Source organism: Lynx canadensis, chromosome A3 (genome assembly GCF_007474595.2).
Source record: "Lynx canadensis isolate LIC74 chromosome A3, mLynCan4.pri.v2, whole genome shotgun sequence".
Taxonomy (NCBI): Eukaryota; Metazoa; Chordata; class Mammalia; order Carnivora; family Felidae; genus Lynx; species Lynx canadensis.
Window position 1 is genome coordinate 131,720,520 of NC_044305.1, and position 20,179 is coordinate 131,740,698.

General features: G+C 36.3%; 1 protein-coding gene across 4 annotated transcripts in view; it reads left to right on the forward strand.

Annotated features, from left to right (window-relative positions):
• The window catches only part of ROCK2 (Rho associated coiled-coil containing protein kinase 2), a 138,586-nt gene that overhangs the window by 107,854 nt on the left and 10,553 nt on the right, over nt 1-20,179 (forward strand). For 3 of the 4 annotated variants that reach the window (XM_030311635.1, XM_030311636.1, XM_030311634.1), the window contains exons 18-33: nt 509-668; nt 3,568-3,728; nt 4,284-4,468; nt 7,889-7,958; nt 8,887-8,990; nt 9,152-9,338; nt 11,523-11,616; nt 11,718-11,812; nt 12,546-12,725; nt 12,912-13,080; nt 13,429-13,605; nt 15,423-15,493; nt 16,445-16,533; nt 16,925-17,003; nt 18,132-18,393; nt 18,481-18,694. In XM_030311635.1, coding sequence (XP_030167495.1) covers nt 509-668; nt 3,568-3,728; nt 4,284-4,468; nt 7,889-7,958; nt 8,887-8,990; nt 9,152-9,338; nt 11,523-11,616; nt 11,718-11,812; nt 12,546-12,725; nt 12,912-13,080; nt 13,429-13,605; nt 15,423-15,493; nt 16,445-16,533; nt 16,925-17,003; nt 18,132-18,393; nt 18,481-18,694 — 2,297 coding nt within the window. The remainder of the gene's footprint in view (nt 1-508; nt 669-3,567; nt 3,729-4,283; nt 4,469-7,888; nt 7,959-8,886; nt 8,991-9,151; nt 9,339-11,522; nt 11,617-11,717; nt 11,813-12,545; nt 12,726-12,911; nt 13,081-13,428; nt 13,606-15,422; nt 15,494-16,444; nt 16,534-16,924; nt 17,004-18,131; nt 18,394-18,480; nt 18,695-20,179) is intronic. The other variant, XM_030311637.1, reaches the window with a different exon arrangement.

Genomic DNA, 20,179 nt, shown 5'->3' on the forward strand with positions numbered 1-20,179 from the left:
AAAGGGAAATATTAGATAGGTTTTAAAGGTGAGAAATAATGATATAGAAGCTTGAAGTGGCTGAAGAACGCTGCCTCCAGAGAAGACCAGCATTTAAGGAATAGCTGGGGGGAAACTTCACAGGTGACAGAAAAGATGAGAACAGGAAGCGGGGAGCCAAGTGAGTGCACTCAGGTATGTCAAGGAAATAGTTTCAGGGCAAGAGTGAGTCAGAATGGGGTGACTACTGAAAAGTGTTTGTCGAATCTGGTGGTGAGAATATCATGTGTTACTTCATTGAGGTCACACACTCTCAGTGCAGATCTCCAAACGGTAGCGTGGAGGGATGGGCCGTAGGTTCAGCAGGAGGTGAACAGGTGGATTCCGTGGATCATTGTTACAAGAAGTTTGAGTGACGGGGGGAGGGAAAGTATTGACCATTCTTAGCTTGTAAAAAACAGCTTTATAAGTTTTTGAAATTGTGAGCCAGTCTCTTTTGTTGATCGCTGCTATTCTAAATCTTTAATAGGAAAAGAACAACATGGAAATAGATATGACATACCAACTAAAAGTTATACAGCAGAGCTTAGAACAAGAAGAAGCTGAGCATAAGGCTACAAAAGCACGGCTGGCAGATAAAAATAAAATTTATGAATCCATTGAAGAAGCAAAATCAGAAGCCATGAAAGGTATGCCTTTTTTCTAAGAGGGTTTTTCTGCAGCATTTTCCTAAGAATGGATTCTGCAGTCAACTCTTGATTTTGAAAAATATTTTTTTATATTTTATTGTCAAATATTGAGAACTGGAAAGAAAAACATTAGGGAAGCTTTACATACATATCATTTTTTCTCTTTATGGCAATGATCATTTCTAAGATGTCAGTCCCAAATACCGAATTATTCAACCAAATATAAGGATCAGAGAGAAATGAATATTTCAGTGATAGCAAAAGTAACAGGCATAAAGAGCATGAGGTTCTAGATGTATCTTTTCAGATTTGGGGGGATTTGCTATTTTTGTAATATTTAGTTTGACATTTACCAGTTTGTATAACAAAATTGTTGCCAGTTTATGCAAAATAAGTATTTTGGAAATAGTAGTTGACCTAACTAGAATACAAGCTCATTGAATATTTTGAACTCTGTCATGGTGAAGATACTAGCTAGATCTGGTCAAAGTCATCCACTAATGAATATAGGGTAAAATAACAGAGTTAACTTTTCCACAAACCAGCCTGTATCTTGGAATTGTCTTAGGATAATTTCTTGTTTTCCTAACTGTTCATAATTACGAAGGATTTGAAATTCCAAAGGAAATTAATAAAAGACTCTTGCGAAAGATTCATAGAACTCTTAAGCAGAAATTTTATTTTAAATTGAAGCATAACATTTATGAATAATTTGGAAAAAAATAGCCTTTTAGTTAATGAATGAAATTTAAATTGGAGCTTTCTTGGTTAAAATCAGTTTAGTTCAAGGCAGTAATTAAGGATGTTAAGAGATGAAATGAGTGCTTTATTTAGAAAAATCTAATTACAAGAGTGGAAATTAGTGGTCCATGTTTCCCTGTCAGGGGCCTAGAAGATAGAGTTGAATTTCTTTTGAGGTGTAATTCAAGTGCAGTCACGTTGCACTTCTCGCATTTGTAATACACACGTGTAACCACCACTCAAAACAAGTCATAGAATCTGTGTTTTCATCACCTACTCAGTAAGTTCACTTATGCCCCTGTCTATTCTCTGTGCCCACATTAGAGTGGTTGTTTTTTTAAGTGAGTATATCTGTCCATGTGTTATCTCTGAACTGATAAAAATGAACCAATTCAGAGTAATAGTACCTACCATTTTTTTTTTCCAAACTCCTTTTTAGAATACTAACATAAGATGTATGGTGACTTTCGTAGTTTATAGGAGTACACAAAACTTAAATGTTGCTGGTGCTCAGACCGGCTCTAAAAGCCTTTGGCTTTTCCACTGCCATTCCGTAGCCTCCTTTGATTAAGACTATGGCTTACTAATGAAAACTAGTCGTGTGACCTTGTCTAGTTACTTAACCTTTTTTGTGCCTTGTTTCTTCTTAGACAGGTAAGAGTTTTAGGTTGTTTTGAAGACCAAGTGCAATGACACGTGAAAATGCTTAGAAATATTAGCTGTTATTAGTAGAATGTGAAGAATAGTTTCGTTTTTTCCACACTTTTGAAGGCAATTCATTAAAAAGTGAAAATTCATAGGCTTAATTTTCCCTTATATAACTTTGTAATATGATAATTCAATATCGAGCATTAGGTATGAAACAGCAGAGGAGCCCAATTGGATTTGAAAAGATTTTCTAATCAGTACATCAAAAGGTAATCCTTTAATGGTAATAACTGACATTTAATATGAAATCACTTGTTTAGACATAAACTTTGCCTGTTCTTCACTTTTAAAAGCCTTTTCTGATTAATAAAACAAATTAAAAGTTCATTACAAATCATTTAGAAAATTCGGTCAAGTATAAAGAAGTAAGTAAAGATTAACCACAATTTTACTAATCAGGATGCTATTTTGTATATTTTCTGAAATTTTTATACCCTTTTTGCTTTTTTTTCTTTGAAAATAATACTGTGGGGGCGCCTGGGTGGCGCAGTCGGTTAAGCGTCCGACTTCAGCCAGGTCACGATCTCGCGGTCCGTGAGTTCGAGCCCCGCGTCGGGCTCTGGGCTGATAGCTCAGAGCCTGGAGCCTGTTTCCGATTCTGTGTCTCCCTCTCTCTCTGCCGCTCCGCCGTTCATGCTCTGTCTCTCTCTGTCCCAAAAATAAATAAACGTTGAAAAAAAAAAATTAAAAAAAAAAAAAAAAAGAAAGAAAATAATACTGTGAACATTCTCTTTAGGTCTTTTTAACATTGTCCTTAAATACTGAGCACTTATCAAATTCTTCTTGTATGCCAACCAGCTGTTAAGTGCCACACAGATAGTAACTAAGAATCTTCGTAACATCCCTGTAAGGGAGAACAGGTACTGGTATCATTCTACAGATGAGGAAAATGAGCCTCAGAGAGCTTAACTAACGTGCCCTTGTAAATAATTAGGATGTGCCAGAGACAGGGTTTAACCTTAGGAACTTTGGTCCCAGCGGCTTGTCCTTTGCCATTTCCCCAAAGCATAATTGTCCTTCTCTGCATAGTAATATGCTAATATGGAAAGAGCCATAGACGTCATAGAATCTACCTGGGATGTTTTAGGGTAAGAAAAGTAACACCAAGAGGCACAGGGTAGCAGGAAAATAAAATACGTCTTTATTAAAAAGATGTAAGCCTCTTTTAGAATCATAAGTGAAGGCACAATTTTACTTCAGTTAGAATAGATGTAATACTGCAGAGTGGTCGATTTTTCTGGACACTGGAAATAAAACTCCTGATTTCTAAGCGTGAAACTGTTGACATTTCAAACACATTAGGGAGAGTGATGAAAATATTAAATTGGAAATTTAAAAAAATGTTTTTAAGGCAGCATCATTTACAACGGTTTTCATAGCATGGTGCCACGTATTTGATACGCTTTCTTGGTATGTGAATGCACAACTGTGTCCATTTTTGTGGCAATAGAAATGGAGAAAAACCTCTCAGAGGAAAGGACGTTAAAGCAGAAGGTGGAAAACCTGTTGCTGGAAGCTGAGAAGAGATGCTCTATATTAGACTGTGACCTCAAACAGTCACAGCAGAAAATAAATGAACTCCTTAAGCAGAAAGATGTGCTAAATGAAGATGTGAGTATGAAGTTTACTAATAAGTAATAATAAACTATGTAATGAATTCATAGTCCACGTAGGTTTATCCATAATGTTGGTTTCATAATTAAAATTTTTTTCTTATAATCTGCAACCTTTAATTTTACTGAATTTGGATGATAGCTAAATGAATCATAATTTAAAATTTTAAGTTATTTTTACCCTAACGACCATATTTTATTTTAAAAAGTACGACAACAGAAATACAAAAAATATTTTACTGTGAAGTGAATTAGCTGCCTAAGGACAAAAATCTGTTTTGCATGATCATATTTGCTGCAAGCTTCATTGATAAGAAAAATCAAAATCAAGGGGTGCCTGGGTGGCTCAGTCGGCTAAGCATCCGACTTCAGCTCAGGTCATGATCTTGTAGTTCATGATTTCTCACTCTCACTCTCACTCTCACTCTCACTCTCACTCTCACTCTCACTCTCTCATTCTCTCTCTGTCTCTCTCAAAATAAATAAACATTAAAAAAATAAATCAAAGTCAAAGTAATTTATTTATATACCAAGTATACAATTTATTTTTTAGATCAGAAACTTGACATTAAAAATAGAGCAAGAAACTCAAAAACGCTGCCTTACACAAAATGACTTGAAGATGCAAACACAGCAAGTTAACACACTAAAAATGTCAGAAAAGCAGTTAAAACAGGAGAATAATCATCTCATGGAAATGAAAATGAGCTTGGAAAAGCAGAATGCTGAACTTCGAAAGTAAGTAAATTGTTTGAGACAAAGTTTTATTCATATATATGAGTATCCACATGTAAATTATCTTAATTTTGGTTTACCTGGGGGTTTTCTTTTGATCATTTGCTTGACCACATTTGCTCTCTTTTTCTGTTTAAGTAATGTGTTGAGTGCCGCTGTTATCCCTCAAGATTATATTTGCTTCCCCAACGATTTTTTTTACTACTTCTACCTATTGCCGCCTCTGTAAATGAATAACCAAGTATCACCAGGCATTTGAGGAAAGTGTTCAGTACTAAAGAGAAAGACTGTGATAAAGAAAAAGGAAACGTACCCCCAGATGAGGAATATATTAAGGAAAGAAGAGGAAAGCACAAACAAATAAAAAAAGCCTATTAGTAATAATTAGTATTGATCAAAACTTCTAGGAGATAGTACTTCCGTTAAACAAGAAGCCAGCATAAAGCAAAAAGGGCAGCCAGAATGAGAACGAGCTGTTAAAGATGAAAAATGACCGCATATACATTTATTAGGATGGTTTAAAGAAAAATTCAAAGAAATTTCATCGACTGTGGTAGAAGAGGGCATGACGTAGAAGGTGTGTGGCCCAGGGGTTCTAGCCCCAGACAGAGAAGTCTAGAGAAGGAAGGAAGAGGAGGAGGTTGTTAGAGAAATAATGGAAAACCGGTTTCCCGTGGCGGGAAGAGAAGTCGTCAGATTGAAAGGACTCAACCGAAAACAAGTGAAGAAAAGACCCGCATTTGGACGTGTTCTCGTCAAATTTCAAAAACAAGAGAAAGGGTGGGTGGGAGTATTGCGGTTCTCATCCCGGACTGGGGAAGCTGTGGTTTGTGGTTGATGGAGCAGGAAGTGAGGCTTGGCTGTATGGCTGAGGCCAGTGACACGGCTGTGTTAGGAGAGCTGGGGAGAGGTGAGGGATAGGAAGAGCTAACTCCCCACTCTGGCAGCAGGGAACTAGTAAAGAAGAGTTTAAATTTGTGTCAAGAAATAAGCTGAGATGTGGACGTAGTTACCAAAAGAACAAAACAGAATTGAAACGAAGTGAATTCCTCCAGGGGAGTGAATTGAGGGTGTGAAGACGTGTGGAAAGAGAGACCGCTACCTTTCTGGCCGATGTTTTCTGTGCCATTCTGTACTTTTTCATTGTAACCATGTACGTATAATGGGTTATTTTTTTGAAAAGTACTTGTCTTAAATACCTAATAAATGTTAGGTGTTTAAAGTTACACGTAAGTGGATGATGGCAGCTCTTCGAGGATATTAAAATTATACTGAGGTTTGCTGCAAATGGGCTTAGCCGGTGATGATGAGATCATTCCAGAAATTGACCTTTTATATAGTATTAATCAGCATCTTTCCCATTTTTGACTCAGAAAAATTAGAATCCTCGCTTTTAATAGCAGGCACCTCAATAGTAAAATACAGATATAACACATAAAGTGACAATGAGTGATAACTTTCTTTATGTGGAGGTTTTAAGAGCCAGTAAGTAAACAAAGTGACCAAATTATGTTAAATGAGAATAAGAATAAAAGCCTTAAGTAACACACAGATGGAAAATAGTATGATTAAATCATTTGGTCTGAGTCTTTCTTGCTGTGTGTATTTTTAAATATCTAGGTGGTATTTAAATGTCTTTTCCCTATAAAATACTCAGACTAAACAGTAAATGTTCCCCTTAATGACTGCAGACGTAGTTCATCTCGCCAGAAAGAATCTACTGTGATAGTTCGTTATTTACTCTTCTGTATCTGTACAGTGTATGTAGGGTTGAGTTTTTTGTAGATTTTGGAGAGCGTTTTTGTTTTCTAATTGTATCATATATGTGGTGTTCTTCTCCAATTTGCCTTTTTCCCCTTAGCTTAGACTTGGACTAATTGTGATTTTTATGTTTTCTTAGTAACCCTAGGATTGGGGGTGCCTGGGTGGCTCAGTCGATTAAGCCTCCATCTTCGGCTCAAGTCATGATTTCACAGTTTGTGGGTTTCGAGCCCCACGTTGGGTTTTCTGCTGTTAGCACAGAGCCCACTTCAGGTCTCCCTCTCTCTCTGCCCCTCCCCTACTTGCACGCGCTCTCTCGCTTGCGCGCGCTCTCTCTCTCTCTCTCTGTCTCTCTCTCTCAGAAATAAATAAACATTAAAAAAAAGAAAAAAAACAACTCCAGAATTCATTTCAACACAACCTCTTAAATGGGTTGTGAGGCTCACTTTTTATTTTACGTATTTTTTGTTTAATTTTATTTTTTTATTGAAGATATATGCATACATATATGTAATAATGCATACAGAAAAAATACACAAATGATATGTAGAGCTTCGTGAATTTTTACAAAATGCACAGATCTGTGCAATTTAAACATCTACATTTAAACATAAAAGCTAGGGGCGCCTGGGTGGCTCAGTCGGATAAGCATCCAGCTTCGACTCATGTCGAACCCATGAACCGTGGTTCATGGGTTCGAGCGCCTCGTCGAGCTCTGTGCTGACAGCCCAGCCTGGATCTTGCTTCTGATTCTGTGTCTCCTCTTCTGTCTCTGTCTGCCCCTCTCCTGCTGGTACTCTGTCTCTCTCTCTCAAAAACAAATAAACACTAAAAAAAAAATTTTTTTTTTTAATAAAATAAACATAAAAACCTGTGTGTCTTTCCTCCCCTCTGGCCCCTTCTCAGTTATTTCTTCACTCATCCTAAGATGACCAATTCTCAGGTCCTCTTTTAATTCTACTAGTTGGGCAGAAATGGCTGATCACAGTGAACGTGTGAGAATATGTAATTTAGTATTACTGTTCTAATATATCACTGTTTGGTCTCAGCACCCACTTACACTCTTAAAAATTATGAAGGGCCCCCCAAAATTTTTGTTTATGTGAGTTATATCTCATGATATTTTTTGTGTTAGAAATCAAAACAGAGAAAATTTTATTTGTTTAATTTACTTACTTTAAATGTTTGTTTATTCTGAGAGAGCGTGGGAGCACAAATGGCAGAGAGAGAGAGAATCCCAAGCAGACTTGTGCTATCGGCGCAGAGCCCGATGCAGGCTCGAATCCATGAACCGTGAGATTGTGACCTGAGCTAAAACCAAGGGTTGTATGCTCGACTGACTGAGCCCCAAAACTGAGAAAATTGTAAAACACAAGAGCATACAAACATATTTCATTAGCTGTTGGAATGATGACATCATATGTTATAGAACTTTAAAAAAAAGTCTATACTTACTAGTGAGAGAATGAGAATTTGAAAAAAACAAAAAACAAAAAAACCCACCACACTGGTGATTAGTATTACGAAAATAATTTGACCTCTTGGGACTTCTTTTTTTTAAAGGCTCCAGGGATGCCCAGTGGTTCCCTAGGCCACATTTCAAGAGTTGCTGGTTTAATATATAGGTAGCTTATTTGAACCTTTGCTTTAATGTCCCCACAGAGAACGTCAAGATGCAGACGGGCAAATGAAGGAACTCCAAGATCAGCTTGAAGCAGAGCAGTACTTCTCAGTAAGTTCCGGATACGTTAGTTTGGAAAATTGTCGTGTTTGTAGAATTAAAAGTTTGCTGCAGAATGAGGAAAACGATTCTTGTCTTTAGGATAGATTCTTCTAGCAAACATCAGACAGATTGGGATAGGATGTTTTGTACCACACAATTCATGTAGAAAGAATAGCTGGGCAAATGACTATTGATAGCTTAACAGAAATCTATTATCATTGCTAGAAAAATAGTTCTAAGCACATCAGTGAAGTTGATTTAAAAAAACATTGCTTTTTGAGGAAGAATTTTCATGAAGAAATTGTCATTTTAATGTTTGCATTTTTTAAATCAGTTTTAAAATATGAAGTAGTAATGTCACCTTTGTTTTATTTAAGCCAACAAATTGCCTTGTCTAAATTAGTAGTATACTTCTTTGCCTCTTTATCCTACCAATCTGTGTCATTTAATGAGAGATTCTGATACCCAGTTGAAAAGCAAGCTTCTTGGGGCGCTCGGGTGTCTGAATCCATTGAGCGTCTGACTTTCGGCTCAGGTCACAATCTAACAGTGTGTGAGTTGAAGCCCCACTTTGGGCTCTCTGCTGTCAGCACAGAGCCTGCTTCAGATCCTCTGTCTCCCTTTCTCTCTGCCCCTCCCCCCTCTCTCACACGGGCCTGCGTGTGTGCGCGCTCTCCCCCCCCCAATAAATAATTTTTAAAAATTTAAATCCAGCTTCCAAGTTATTAGCAGAACTTGTATTAGTTACTTGGTTGATTACTAGAAAAGCCCATTAAACTATTAGTTTGCTCGGAGGCCCAACATTACTCAGTGTTCAGGAACATATTTGTGTTCAGCTTGACTTTTTGTGCAGATAGACCTTGAATGTAGAAATAATGTTCCTGCTGAGGGTGATAATGGCGGTGACATGTTTCTTCTGTTCTATTTTGCTGTTTAGACTCTCTATAAAACACAGGTGAGAGAACTTAAAGAAGAATGTGAAGAAAAGACTAAACTTTGTAAAGAATTACAGCAGAAGAAACAGGAATTCGAGGACGAAAGGTACAGACCGAGATTCCTATCCCTTTTGTTGATAACTGGGCACTCGGCTCCTAGAACAGTACCTGCTGTGCCCTCAGTAAGAATTTGTCGATGAAGTGTATTAGAAACTTTGACTTCCTAGTGAAAATTGAACATTAAAATGATGTATCATTAAAATGTAGGGACTCCTTGGCTGCTCAGCTGGAGATCACCTTGACCAAAGCAGATTCTGAGCAGCTGGCTCGTTCAATTGCTGAAGAGCAATATTCTGATTTGGAAAAAGAGAAGATCATGAAAGAGCTTGAGATCAAGGAGATGATGGCTAGACACAAGCAGGAGCTCACTGAAAAAGATGCTACAGTCGCATCTGTAAGTAAAGTTTTTTAGTCCTTTTTTGATTTTAATTACTGTATCACACATGTTACTTAGAAGTTCTAGGAAAGTACCGCAGACAGAAGTGAAAAGTTGTGTATTCTGGCTTTGGGACGTTTTATCCAGTTAACCACTAGCTTCGCGGTGTCGTTTGGCAGAAAGAGGCTCAAAAAAAGAACTACTTGCAATGGCTCTGCCTGTTGGTAAATTCGGAGTGAAAGGACTAAAGGGAAAGGGAAAAAGCCAAAGCAGAAGACAGTGTAAACCATTTTTTTCTTGCTAAACAAATCTTAGTTCAAAAGAATCTTGAAACTACCGTGAAGGTAGTCATATGTAAGTTGAAAAAAAATTATAATGAGAATTTCAAAGAGAAGGAAAACATCAAGTAGTTGAATTTGTTTTATCAGTTATCCGGGTCATTAAAATGGTACATTGATTAGCAAGTGTGGCATTGGAGCCAGGGATGCTTATTCCCGTTCAGCGGAAATAAGTAGGGAGGCCAGAAGTAGACTCTCGCACGTGAAGACCTTGGTCTGTGAGAGCAGTGCGGACAGACCCATCGGTGGGAAAGGATACAGACGCAGTGAAAGGTTTGGGATGACTCTTTTTGTGTGGGAAGGAATGAAGTTAGATCCTTACCTTTTACAACATAACAAGAATAAATTCTAGCTATCTTAAAGATCTAAAGATGAAAAAAACTTTAAACAGAACAAAATCCAGAACTTACCGTAGCAGAAGACCACAAACTGCAGGGAGAAGACACTTGTAATGTTTTTATTAAACGGGATTTGTATCTAGAACACATGTGGCACTCTCGAGCTCGATGAGAAGAAGTTAAACAATCCAAGAGAAAAATTGGCCAAAAGAGAAAACCCTAAAAACATAAGCAGATGCTTAACCTAAATACTCTTTAAGAAAGGCTAGATAAAATAACTTTGAAATACCATTTCGTATTCATTACGATGGCAGAATTCAGTATCTAATTTCAAGTGTTTGAAGGGTGTGTGGGAAATGACATTCTTATTTAAAGCTATGAGGAGTATAGATTTAGTATGGTATAGTATAGTGTATAATGTGGCAATTTAAATATTATTTATTCTAAATATGAAAAATTAAATATTCACATAATCCAAAGAAAGTTGATGTTAAGATAAATATGGTAGAGAAATTCAGGTACAATTTTTATAGCAGCATAAATGTTTGTAATAGCAAGAAATTCAAATGTCTTAGCAGTCAGTCTTCTCAGTAGACGAATGAATGGATAAATGGTATGTGGTAGAAGATGGGACTGCTATATCAGTTAAAATGATTTAATTAGATCTTTATATATCAACAGTTTAATTCTTTTTTTAAGTTTACTTATTTGGAGAGAGAGAAAGTACACATGCTTGAGCAGAACAGAGTGGGGGGCAGAAAGAGAGAGAGAGAATCTCAAGCAGGCTCTGTGCTCTCGGCACAGAGCCCAACACAGGGCTCCATCCCACAAACCACAAGATCATGCCTGAGCCGAAGTCGAAGGTCGGATGCTTAAACGCTGAACCACCCAGGCATCCCAACAATTTAATTCTTAATATGATCTCCAGTGAAAGCATTTACAGAAAGATACAGTGTGATGCTGCTTATGGACAATTTAAAATCACATAAAACCACGCTATATGTTACGTGTTTGTAATAAAAGGATATAATCATTGATGGGAAGGATGAGCATATCATTCACAATAAAATTTCTTTGGGGAAGGAAGATAGGAATAGGATTTGGAGAGAATAAAAAAGGATGTCAGCTTCTTTAGTAAAATTTTATTTCGTTTTAAAATGTCCTGGAGGAGATACTACAGTTAAAAATTTGTTTATTCTGCATGATGAAATGCAGAGATCTGCTATAGTATTTGTTTGTTTTTAGTTTATTAAATGTTTTTCTCATTAAAAATACCGCTAAGGATTTTTGAGAGAAGGGCAATGTTTTTGCTTCCTGGGGTGCATATGAAGTCTATCACAGTCAGTGAAGTTTTCACCAAGGGTGAATTTCGATAAGGTTCCACAAAGCCACGAAGCATAGATATAGATGTACTTAGAAAAATAAGAATTTTAGCAACATTCTAGGATATTTTCATTTTGAATTATTGCTTTATAACTTAGATTTTGTAAATTGTGGTATGATTTTCTTTCCACTTTCTTTCTTAGCTTGAAGAAACTAACAGGACACTAACTAGTGATGTTGCCAATCTTGCAAATGAGAAAGAAGAATTAAATAACAAATTAAAAGATGCCCAAGAACGTATGTATGAACAAAGAATAAGGTTTATATTTTAAATATGCCTGATGTTTTGTCAGTTGTTGTAATTATTAATATAATTTTTGCGTTTTTCCATATTTCAGAGCTATCACGGTTGAAAGACGAGGAGATAAGTGCAGCCGCTATTAAAGCACAATTTGAGAAGCAACTATTAACAGAGAGAACACTGAAAACTCAAGTATGTGTAATAAAGTCTAACTATGATTTTGAATTCTTTCAGTTTCTTCTCTCTTTTACATTTTACTTCCAGCATTACAGATTGGCTGTAGCAGTCATTGAGTGAATCAGTATTTGTGAACCAATCGCAATTACCTGATTTTTGCCAGATTAGAAGAAGCTAGATGTGGTTATTAACTTTGTCCAATTCAGTGTTTACTTACGGTTTCCTTATTTTTTCCATATGGAATCACACTCCCTCCTGGTAAGTTTTTCTGCTTTTAAGAAACTAGAGAGAGTAAACATCTGAGCATCCTTCTGCCAACATTTATGGTTGTACATGCTGCGTGAATCTTTGTGGGCCCCACGTGCTTAGTTCTCTGGTTGAACACACTGCATTTTATTAATGTGATGCCAGTGCCGCATTCTCTTCCTCCAGGATAAACGTGGCTCTGCCTCGTAAAAGTCTCTCTAGGAACTAAAAACTCTCGGTAATAGAAAGTGACATTAGATCAAACCTGATGTACTTTAAACATTTTAAATTATATTTCTTAGAAAACATGAGCGTGAGAAACAAATGTAGGTTGGAGAAGGGTAACGAGTCATGGAGGGTGTGTTACTTAATATAGACAGTGTTTCTCTGTCACCCTGTATGTATAGGGAAGGAGATTATTAGTGGTCATATAACTTGCTCTTGGTGAGTTATCAAGAAGCATCGATGTATTTTATTACATAGTTATGTTTATGTTTTTAAGGCTGTGAACAAGCTGGCCGAGATCATGAATCGAAAAGAACCTGTCAAGCGTGGTAGTGACACTGATGTGCGGAGAAAAGAGAAAGAGAATAGAAAGCTACACATGGAGCTTAAATCTGAACGTGAAAAACTGACCCAGCAGATGATCAAGTATCAGAAAGAACTGAATGAAATGCAGGCTGTAAGAATACTTTCTGAACTCTAGATCGAAGACTTCTTTTTAAGAAAAATTATTTTCATGTCTGCACGTATTTTATTGGTTATAGGACATTTCTGTTACTTCATAATTGTTAATTGAATTAAAGGAAATTATGAGGTATGAGGTATGAGGCATCAGATTAATTTGATGTAATTTAATTTCTTGTAGCAAATAGCTGAAGAGAGCCAGATTCGAATTGAACTGCAGATGGCCCTGGACAGTAAAGACAGTGACATTGAGCAGCTGCGGTCACAGCTCCAGGCCTTGCATATTGGTCTGGATAGTTCCAGTATAGGCAGTGGACCAGGGGATGCTGAGGCAGATGATGGCTTTCCAGGTATGGATTTCTTTTCAGCTCTTAGGCTATTTTTATTAAACGACTTCGTCTTAAAGATAAAGCAGTTGATTGTTTTAAGCCCTATGATTGATTCTGCTCTTGAGAAAAATGTTTGTCATTTCTTTAAGAAAAGCCTACTCCTTGGAGTGGGGATTCAAATGACAGTTTAAACTTACAGTGTTTATTGATTTTTGAGAAAAATGTTTGCGAAACAATGCAAAAGAAAATTCCACATATTTGCTTAAGTTAGCTCTTTATGTATTACAGGAAGCTCTCTTTTCAGGTTTTCATTTTATTTTCTCTTAACTTCTTTCTGCATTCTTACTTCCTCTCATGCTGGATGTTTAGTTCATATCACTCAGTCACGCACTATGGAATCCTTGTCATTCACCTACCAACGTTCCTCTACTTCTCTCAATATTGCCACTAAGCCTTCCAGTTCTCATATGCTTCTTGACTCTGATTCTGACTCAGAAGAAGAATCTTTGCCTTACTTACCTATTTCATCGGAACCTGATGGTACAGGTGATATCCTGAAAATCTTTCACCTTTGGGGTTTGTCACCCTCCCCTTAATTTCAGTCCTTCTGCAAAGTTTTTGTAACATTGACTAATTATCCACTAACCAATTGTTCTGGTCTCCGTTAAAAAGAAAGTGCTGCATGAATAAAGAATTTTTAAAGGTATTGTCACATGGCATTGCTACTATATTTGATAGACTTATTTTGTCAACTTCAGATCATTAAAGAGCGTATGGTTTTACCGTCTGTTTCGTCCATTTTCATCCAACAAGAAATTCTTCCTGAAGTTTCATATCAAGAGTGACGGTACAAAAAAAGCACGTAGACTGTTTGCGAGGATGTATATAGGTTTTCACTGAGTGCTTAGCTAGTCAACATTGTGTTAAGCCTTAAAAGACAGTTCAACCCAGTCTCGGTCCTGAAAGGACTTAGAGTTTAAGTGAAAAACTAGACGGAAAACATAAAATCACTATGTTGAACACAAAGTTAGTATAAGTGCAGGTCTAATGTAAATGCCGTGGGAAATCAGTGTATGAGCAGCTGACTATGAGGTAAAATTTAATCCCTTACTAATTGAATGCAAAGTGAAATAGCTATAGTTTTTTTATATTGTTGCCACATTTCCCAGGTATAAAACAGTATATGATATAAATCATAAGTAACTGTATTGAAGTTTTAGATTTTAGCAGTAAATTTCAGTCTTGCTCAAATTGTTAGATCATCTGATTAAGTCCCTTAAGTTGGTGTAGGACCACATCCAGACATTTCACATTATGTGGGCTGTTTTTTATAAATGTTTATTTATTTGTGAGACAGAGAGTGAGTGTGAGTGGAGATGAGCAGAGAGAGAAGGAGACACAGAATCTGAAGCAGGCTCCAGGCTCTGAGCTGTCAGCACAGAGCCCAATGCGGCTCTTGAACCCACGAACTGCGAGATCGTGACCTGAGCCAAAGTTGGACACTCAACCGACTAAGCCACCCAGGCGCCCGTATATGGGCTGTTTCTAATGGCAGCATTTCTGTTATAGAGTCTGAAGGTTGTTGATGTAAGAGAGTATAGACAGGTACTGGAGTCAGAGTTGTGTCCTTGTGTGACGCAATTTATGGAAAGCACCTAGCATAGTTCAGTAGGTGATTATTAGAATAACCTCCAAAAATGCTGGTTTGCCCCTAGTTATTTCATTAAATGATACTGATCAAATGCCTTTGAAACAAATTCTAAGGATTCAGGCAGTTTCCTTTGTTGAACTAGAATTTTACCAATTTTGCTGTTTTGGAATTTAGAAATCTTCTGGTTATACTGCTACTTATTAACCACATTTGATCTGTAATTTACACAACTTCATTTAATTTTATTTTAGTCATTTAAAAAATCCATTTTCTCTGAACATGTAATTAATAACTTAAAAGATTTTCTCTTCAAAGAAGATATATATGCAGTAAATCTATAATTAGGCCTTCTTCCAAAGGAAAAAAATTTCTCATATAGTTGTATCGGTGAGAATAGAGAACTGCTTCTCTTTTTTTTGCAACTTTTCTGCTGAACTTTGCAGATGCACGAATTTAATCAGCAGGGGGCATTTGACCATATAAACTATAGCATATATAGTTCCAATGTGGTATAACCTGGATTTTGTTTTGCATTTCATAACTTGCTTATACTGATCCTGCATCATTATTACAGCCTAGATAATAATATAATGATAAATTCTGAGGGGCGTACTTGATTTGTTCTATGACTTTTCTATTAAAATGTTATCATAGTTCTCATTTTCTTAGGAGAATTGTTATATTTATCCTCATATCTTGTGCTTATTGATAGAATCAAGACTAGAAGGATGGCTTTCATTGCCTGTGCGAAACAACACTAAGAAATTTGGATGGGTTAAAAAGGTAATTGGTAGTTTTGAATATGGTTCTTTTATTTTGCTTTTGGTTTAGCTCTAGCCATTTTACTTTTATAGTTGTAAGATACATATAACTAGAACTTTTAGACGCATAAAACTTTGGACTTTGATTTGGAATGATGTGATTTTATGTATCTTTGTGAAAAAAGCCTTTCATCATTAATGTGCTGTTAATAATAAAACAGGTTTTGATGCTAGGAAAACAGAAGCCTATTGACTTCAGTGTTTTGCTACTTCAGTGGGAAAACAACTGTGGTTATGATAGAAAGGCTTATTTATTTATTTTCCTCTGTTACTATGATTATTGGTATTATGTTCATTTCTGGTAAATATCTTAGTCTATTCAGGCTTCTATAACAGAATAGACTGGGTAGTGTATGAACAATAGAACTTTATTTCTCACAGTTCTTGGGGGCTGGAAGTCTCAGGATCAGGATATTTGGGTTCTGGTAAAGGCCCTCTTCTAGGTGCAGACTTTGTGCTATGTTCTCACGTGTTGGAAGGGGCTAGGGATCTCTCTGGAGCCCCTTTTGTAAGGGCACTGACCCCATTCATGAGGGCTCTGCTCTTATGGCCTGTTCACCTTCCAAAGCCCCTTCCATTAGGTGTTAGGGTTTAACATAAAAATTTGGGGGGAACACAGACATTCAGACCATAGCAATAAGGCTACCTGTGCTTACTGAATTTTGAAGCTAAATCAGTCTAAAAAATATTTGAATTAATATCCTTCCCAATTTGCTTATTTAAAAAATATATATGCAAACTATAAATTTATTGTTATTTTAAGGAAGACCTTTTAAGGATATAATGAGAACTGTTTAGTTATTTAACTTAGGTATTACATGATTTTTGTTGCTGTAGAATTTGTTTTCAAAGAAAATAAATGTGATACATAGATTAACTTTAGTCATTAATTCCTTCTCTCCCTCTTTAACAGTATGTGATTGTAAGCAGTAAGAAGATTCTTTTCTATGACAGTGAACAAGATAAAGAACAATCTAATCCTTACATGGTTTTAGATATAGAGTAAGTGTTTTTATTAGAATATTTAGAAACTTTCTCTTGTAAAGTGTATGAGACAAATGTGACCTTTTTGTTAAGTTAGTGCTATTTATACATAAATATATATAGTATAGCTCCTAGTGTACTGTTGTTACATTTTCTCATATTTGCCTCATAGAGATGAAAGTCTGGGGTATAGAGTTAGCTAAAACATGTTTTCTGAAGCTAATTAGAAAATTTCTGACTTCCTGGAAATACTCAAAATCTCAAGGAGTGATTGAATTAAGCAAGGTATCCTATGACCCTCTAACGTGGGTCAAAGTAGTCCATTTTAACTTCCGACATAAGTATAGGATAACTAATGTAATTTGATCCTCTAGTAATATTTTATTCCTTTATTAAAAATCTTTTATAGCAAATTATTTCATGTCCGACCAGTTACACAAACAGATGTATATAGAGCAGATGCTAAAGAAATTCCAAGGATATTTCAGGTAAACAGCCTTCTGTGTCTTTCATGCTTTTTCTGTTTGGATACATCTTTATTCCTCTCTGTCTTGGTAAAGTCTGTAGTATGTTTATATCCTGTTTCTGGCCTTTGCTTTCCTTTTGTTCAAGGTTCATTACGACATTTTTATTTTAGTTTTTAAGTTTTTCTTAATGTTTATTTTTTTGAGAGAGAGGAAGAGTGCAAGTGGGGGAGGGGCAGAGAGAGAGAGGGGGACACAGAATCCGAAGCAGGCTCCGGGCTCTGAGCTGTCAGCACAGAGCCCGATGGGAGGGTCGAACTCAGGAACCGTGAGATCGTGACCTGAGCCGAAGCCGGACGCTCAACTGAGTCACCCAGGCGCCCCTCATTACGACATTTTTAAACTATACCCTTTCTCTTCTGTTTCTGATTTTAAGCTCAGCTCTCTATAAAGTTAAAGTTGTTTGTAAAGTTGAATTTTGCACCCAGTAGCCCTTTTACTTCCAATTTAAAGTGAAGCCAAATGCTTCCCTGTTCTACGTTCGTTTTAAAATTAGTCAAACCCACAATTACTGAGTTCCTTCTATGTGAAAACCATTGTGCTTGGGGTACTGTGGGAGAGTTGGCCACTTATTTTCTGGATACTTGTAATGTTTATTTGGGGTGTATTATACATCGTTTCCTCTTTCTTCCTCAACTCTCCAAATACAAATCTTGCCATTAAAGCTGTGTTAGAAGTTATCACCCAGTTGTCAGTTTTTGAGAATCATAGAGCATCACTTTGTATAATTGCCACATCCCTTTGGGGGGATTGATTTGAACACTCCCTCCCAGAAAAACTTTCTGATACCCATCAAGCAAAAATTTACCTTTTGGCCTATTCTGATAAAATTGCTGAAACACAGTAAGAGCTCCTGGATAAAATAAGGAGGCACATTTGAACAGGATAGATTTTTTCCTGAAAAGGGAACCAAGTGACTGTCTAAAGGCTTTTCTCATATAAGCTTTTGATTAGACGGAACCTACTAATGTTTGAATGTCATTTTCTTTTCATTGAATAATTTAGGCTAATTTTTATTTTATTTACCCTGTAAGAATTGTTACTACATAAAACTGTTTGGAAATCATTCATCATTCTTTTTGCTATTTATAGATTCTGTATGCCAATGAAGGAGAAAGTAAGAAGGAACAAGAATTTCCCGTGGAGCCCGTGGGAGAAAAGTCAAATTATATTTGCCATAAGGGACATGAGTTCATTCCTACCCTCTATCATTTCCCAACCAACTGTGAGGCTTGTATGAAGCCTTTATGGCATATGTTCAAACCCCCCCCTGCGTTAGAGTGCCGCCGCTGCCACATTAAATGTCATAAAGATCACATGGACAGAAAGGAGGAGATTATAGCACCTTGCAAAGGTAAATAGTAAATTACTTGTTCCATCAATGTTCTTTACATTCTGGTCCATTTAAACACATTAGTTTTTTCCAAATATTTCTTTTTAGTGTATTACGATATTTCGACGGCCAAGAACCTATTGTTATTGGCAAATTCTACAGAAGAGCAGCAAAAGTGGGTTAGTCGGTTGGTGAAAAAGATACCTAAAAAGCCTCCAGCTCCAGACCCTTTTGCACGGTCATCTCCTAGAACTTCAATGAAGATACAACAAAACCAGTCTATTAGACGGCCAAGTCGACAGCTTGCCCCAAACAAACCAAGGTAATAAATAAAAATGTTAAAAATTACAGTGTCTTTTTTAATATTTCGCTATTTGTGTTCAACTACAAATTTTCCTGATTGTAATGTACCTTTGCTTGGTATTTTAATGAACTGTGGACTACCAAATGTTGGAAACTATCTTAGTGTATATATCTTATTCATTGATTCAGTTAAATGTAACACAGATTTGTTTACTAAATCACACACATATTAAATTCAACCTAAAATACATAAAGGGCTCATTCTTGTCATGTTTATGTATATAATCATAATATTTTGAGATTTTGTAAGCATATTGACTGATTTAGTGATTTAGTAGACAGGATGTACGCACAGATCCGTAAGTGTCAGGTACGCATATTGTGTTTAATATTGCAAACCTCTTTTATGTTAGACAACTTGGGAGGCAGGATCAAAATCTTCCTTAAGTTTTAATTTCACATCTATAAGTTTAGAATAATAACTTCTTTCTCATTTAAAGAGCAATAGAGATCAACCTTAAAAATGCAGATATTGATTAATGGTTAAAGTGGGTGTGCCTTATATTTGAGGCAGAATTGGGACTAGGAAGTAAATCCAGAGGTAATGATGAACGCAAAAAACATTTTGATGGTACCATTTTCATATGGCGACGTCATAGTAATTTAATTCTTGGTTCAGAATAACCATTTCTTGGCTTACTAGCTACTACGACATTTGTAAATATTGCTGTTTATTGAAATGAATGTGAAGATTTGGTTAGCTAAAGGATAAAGTATACTCTGAGATCAGGTATCCAGTTTTGGGCATCCTTTTTGTTCCCTAACACAGGGCCTTCAGGGCATGAGTAATGATGTGCCCTGGCTGTGTTATCAGAGACCTTTGCATTCTAACCACAGACATCTTAAGTGAAACTTTTCTTGAAACTAGTATTTCAAGGTTGAATTGGGGTTTTAGCAGGGAAAATGCTGAATTTTTCTGTGAGGTATGGGAAAATTAAATACTATAAAATTAGCGATTATGATAGTAATTAAGCTGAAGAAGCTCAAAGAATTCAGAGACACTGAAGGTCATTCTGTGTGCCATGTGCAAAACATCTAAAAATTAAATTTCTGTTATTAATATTGAACAATTAATGCATAGATGCTGTGCTATTTCAATAGCTTACAATATCTCATGCTTTACAGCTTCCAAAGTGCTTCTATAATCTGTTCTCTCATTCAGCTTTCCATATATTCTGTCATTGGAACTTTAAAATATTTCTGTGGAGTAGAACAGTTAGGTATTATTGTCTTTCTTTTTGATTGAGACTCTAGAAGGGCAAATAATTTCAGAGTCGGGACCATAAGAACTCCAATCCTTTTGATACATTTTACTCTTCTGTGCAATTTGACAAGTTAATGATTTCACTACTTGTGATAACATACAGAATTCGTTTATGAAGCAGTTTTCAGACCAACTGGGGCATATTTTCAATTACATAACAGTTTTCATGTTCACTTCCTT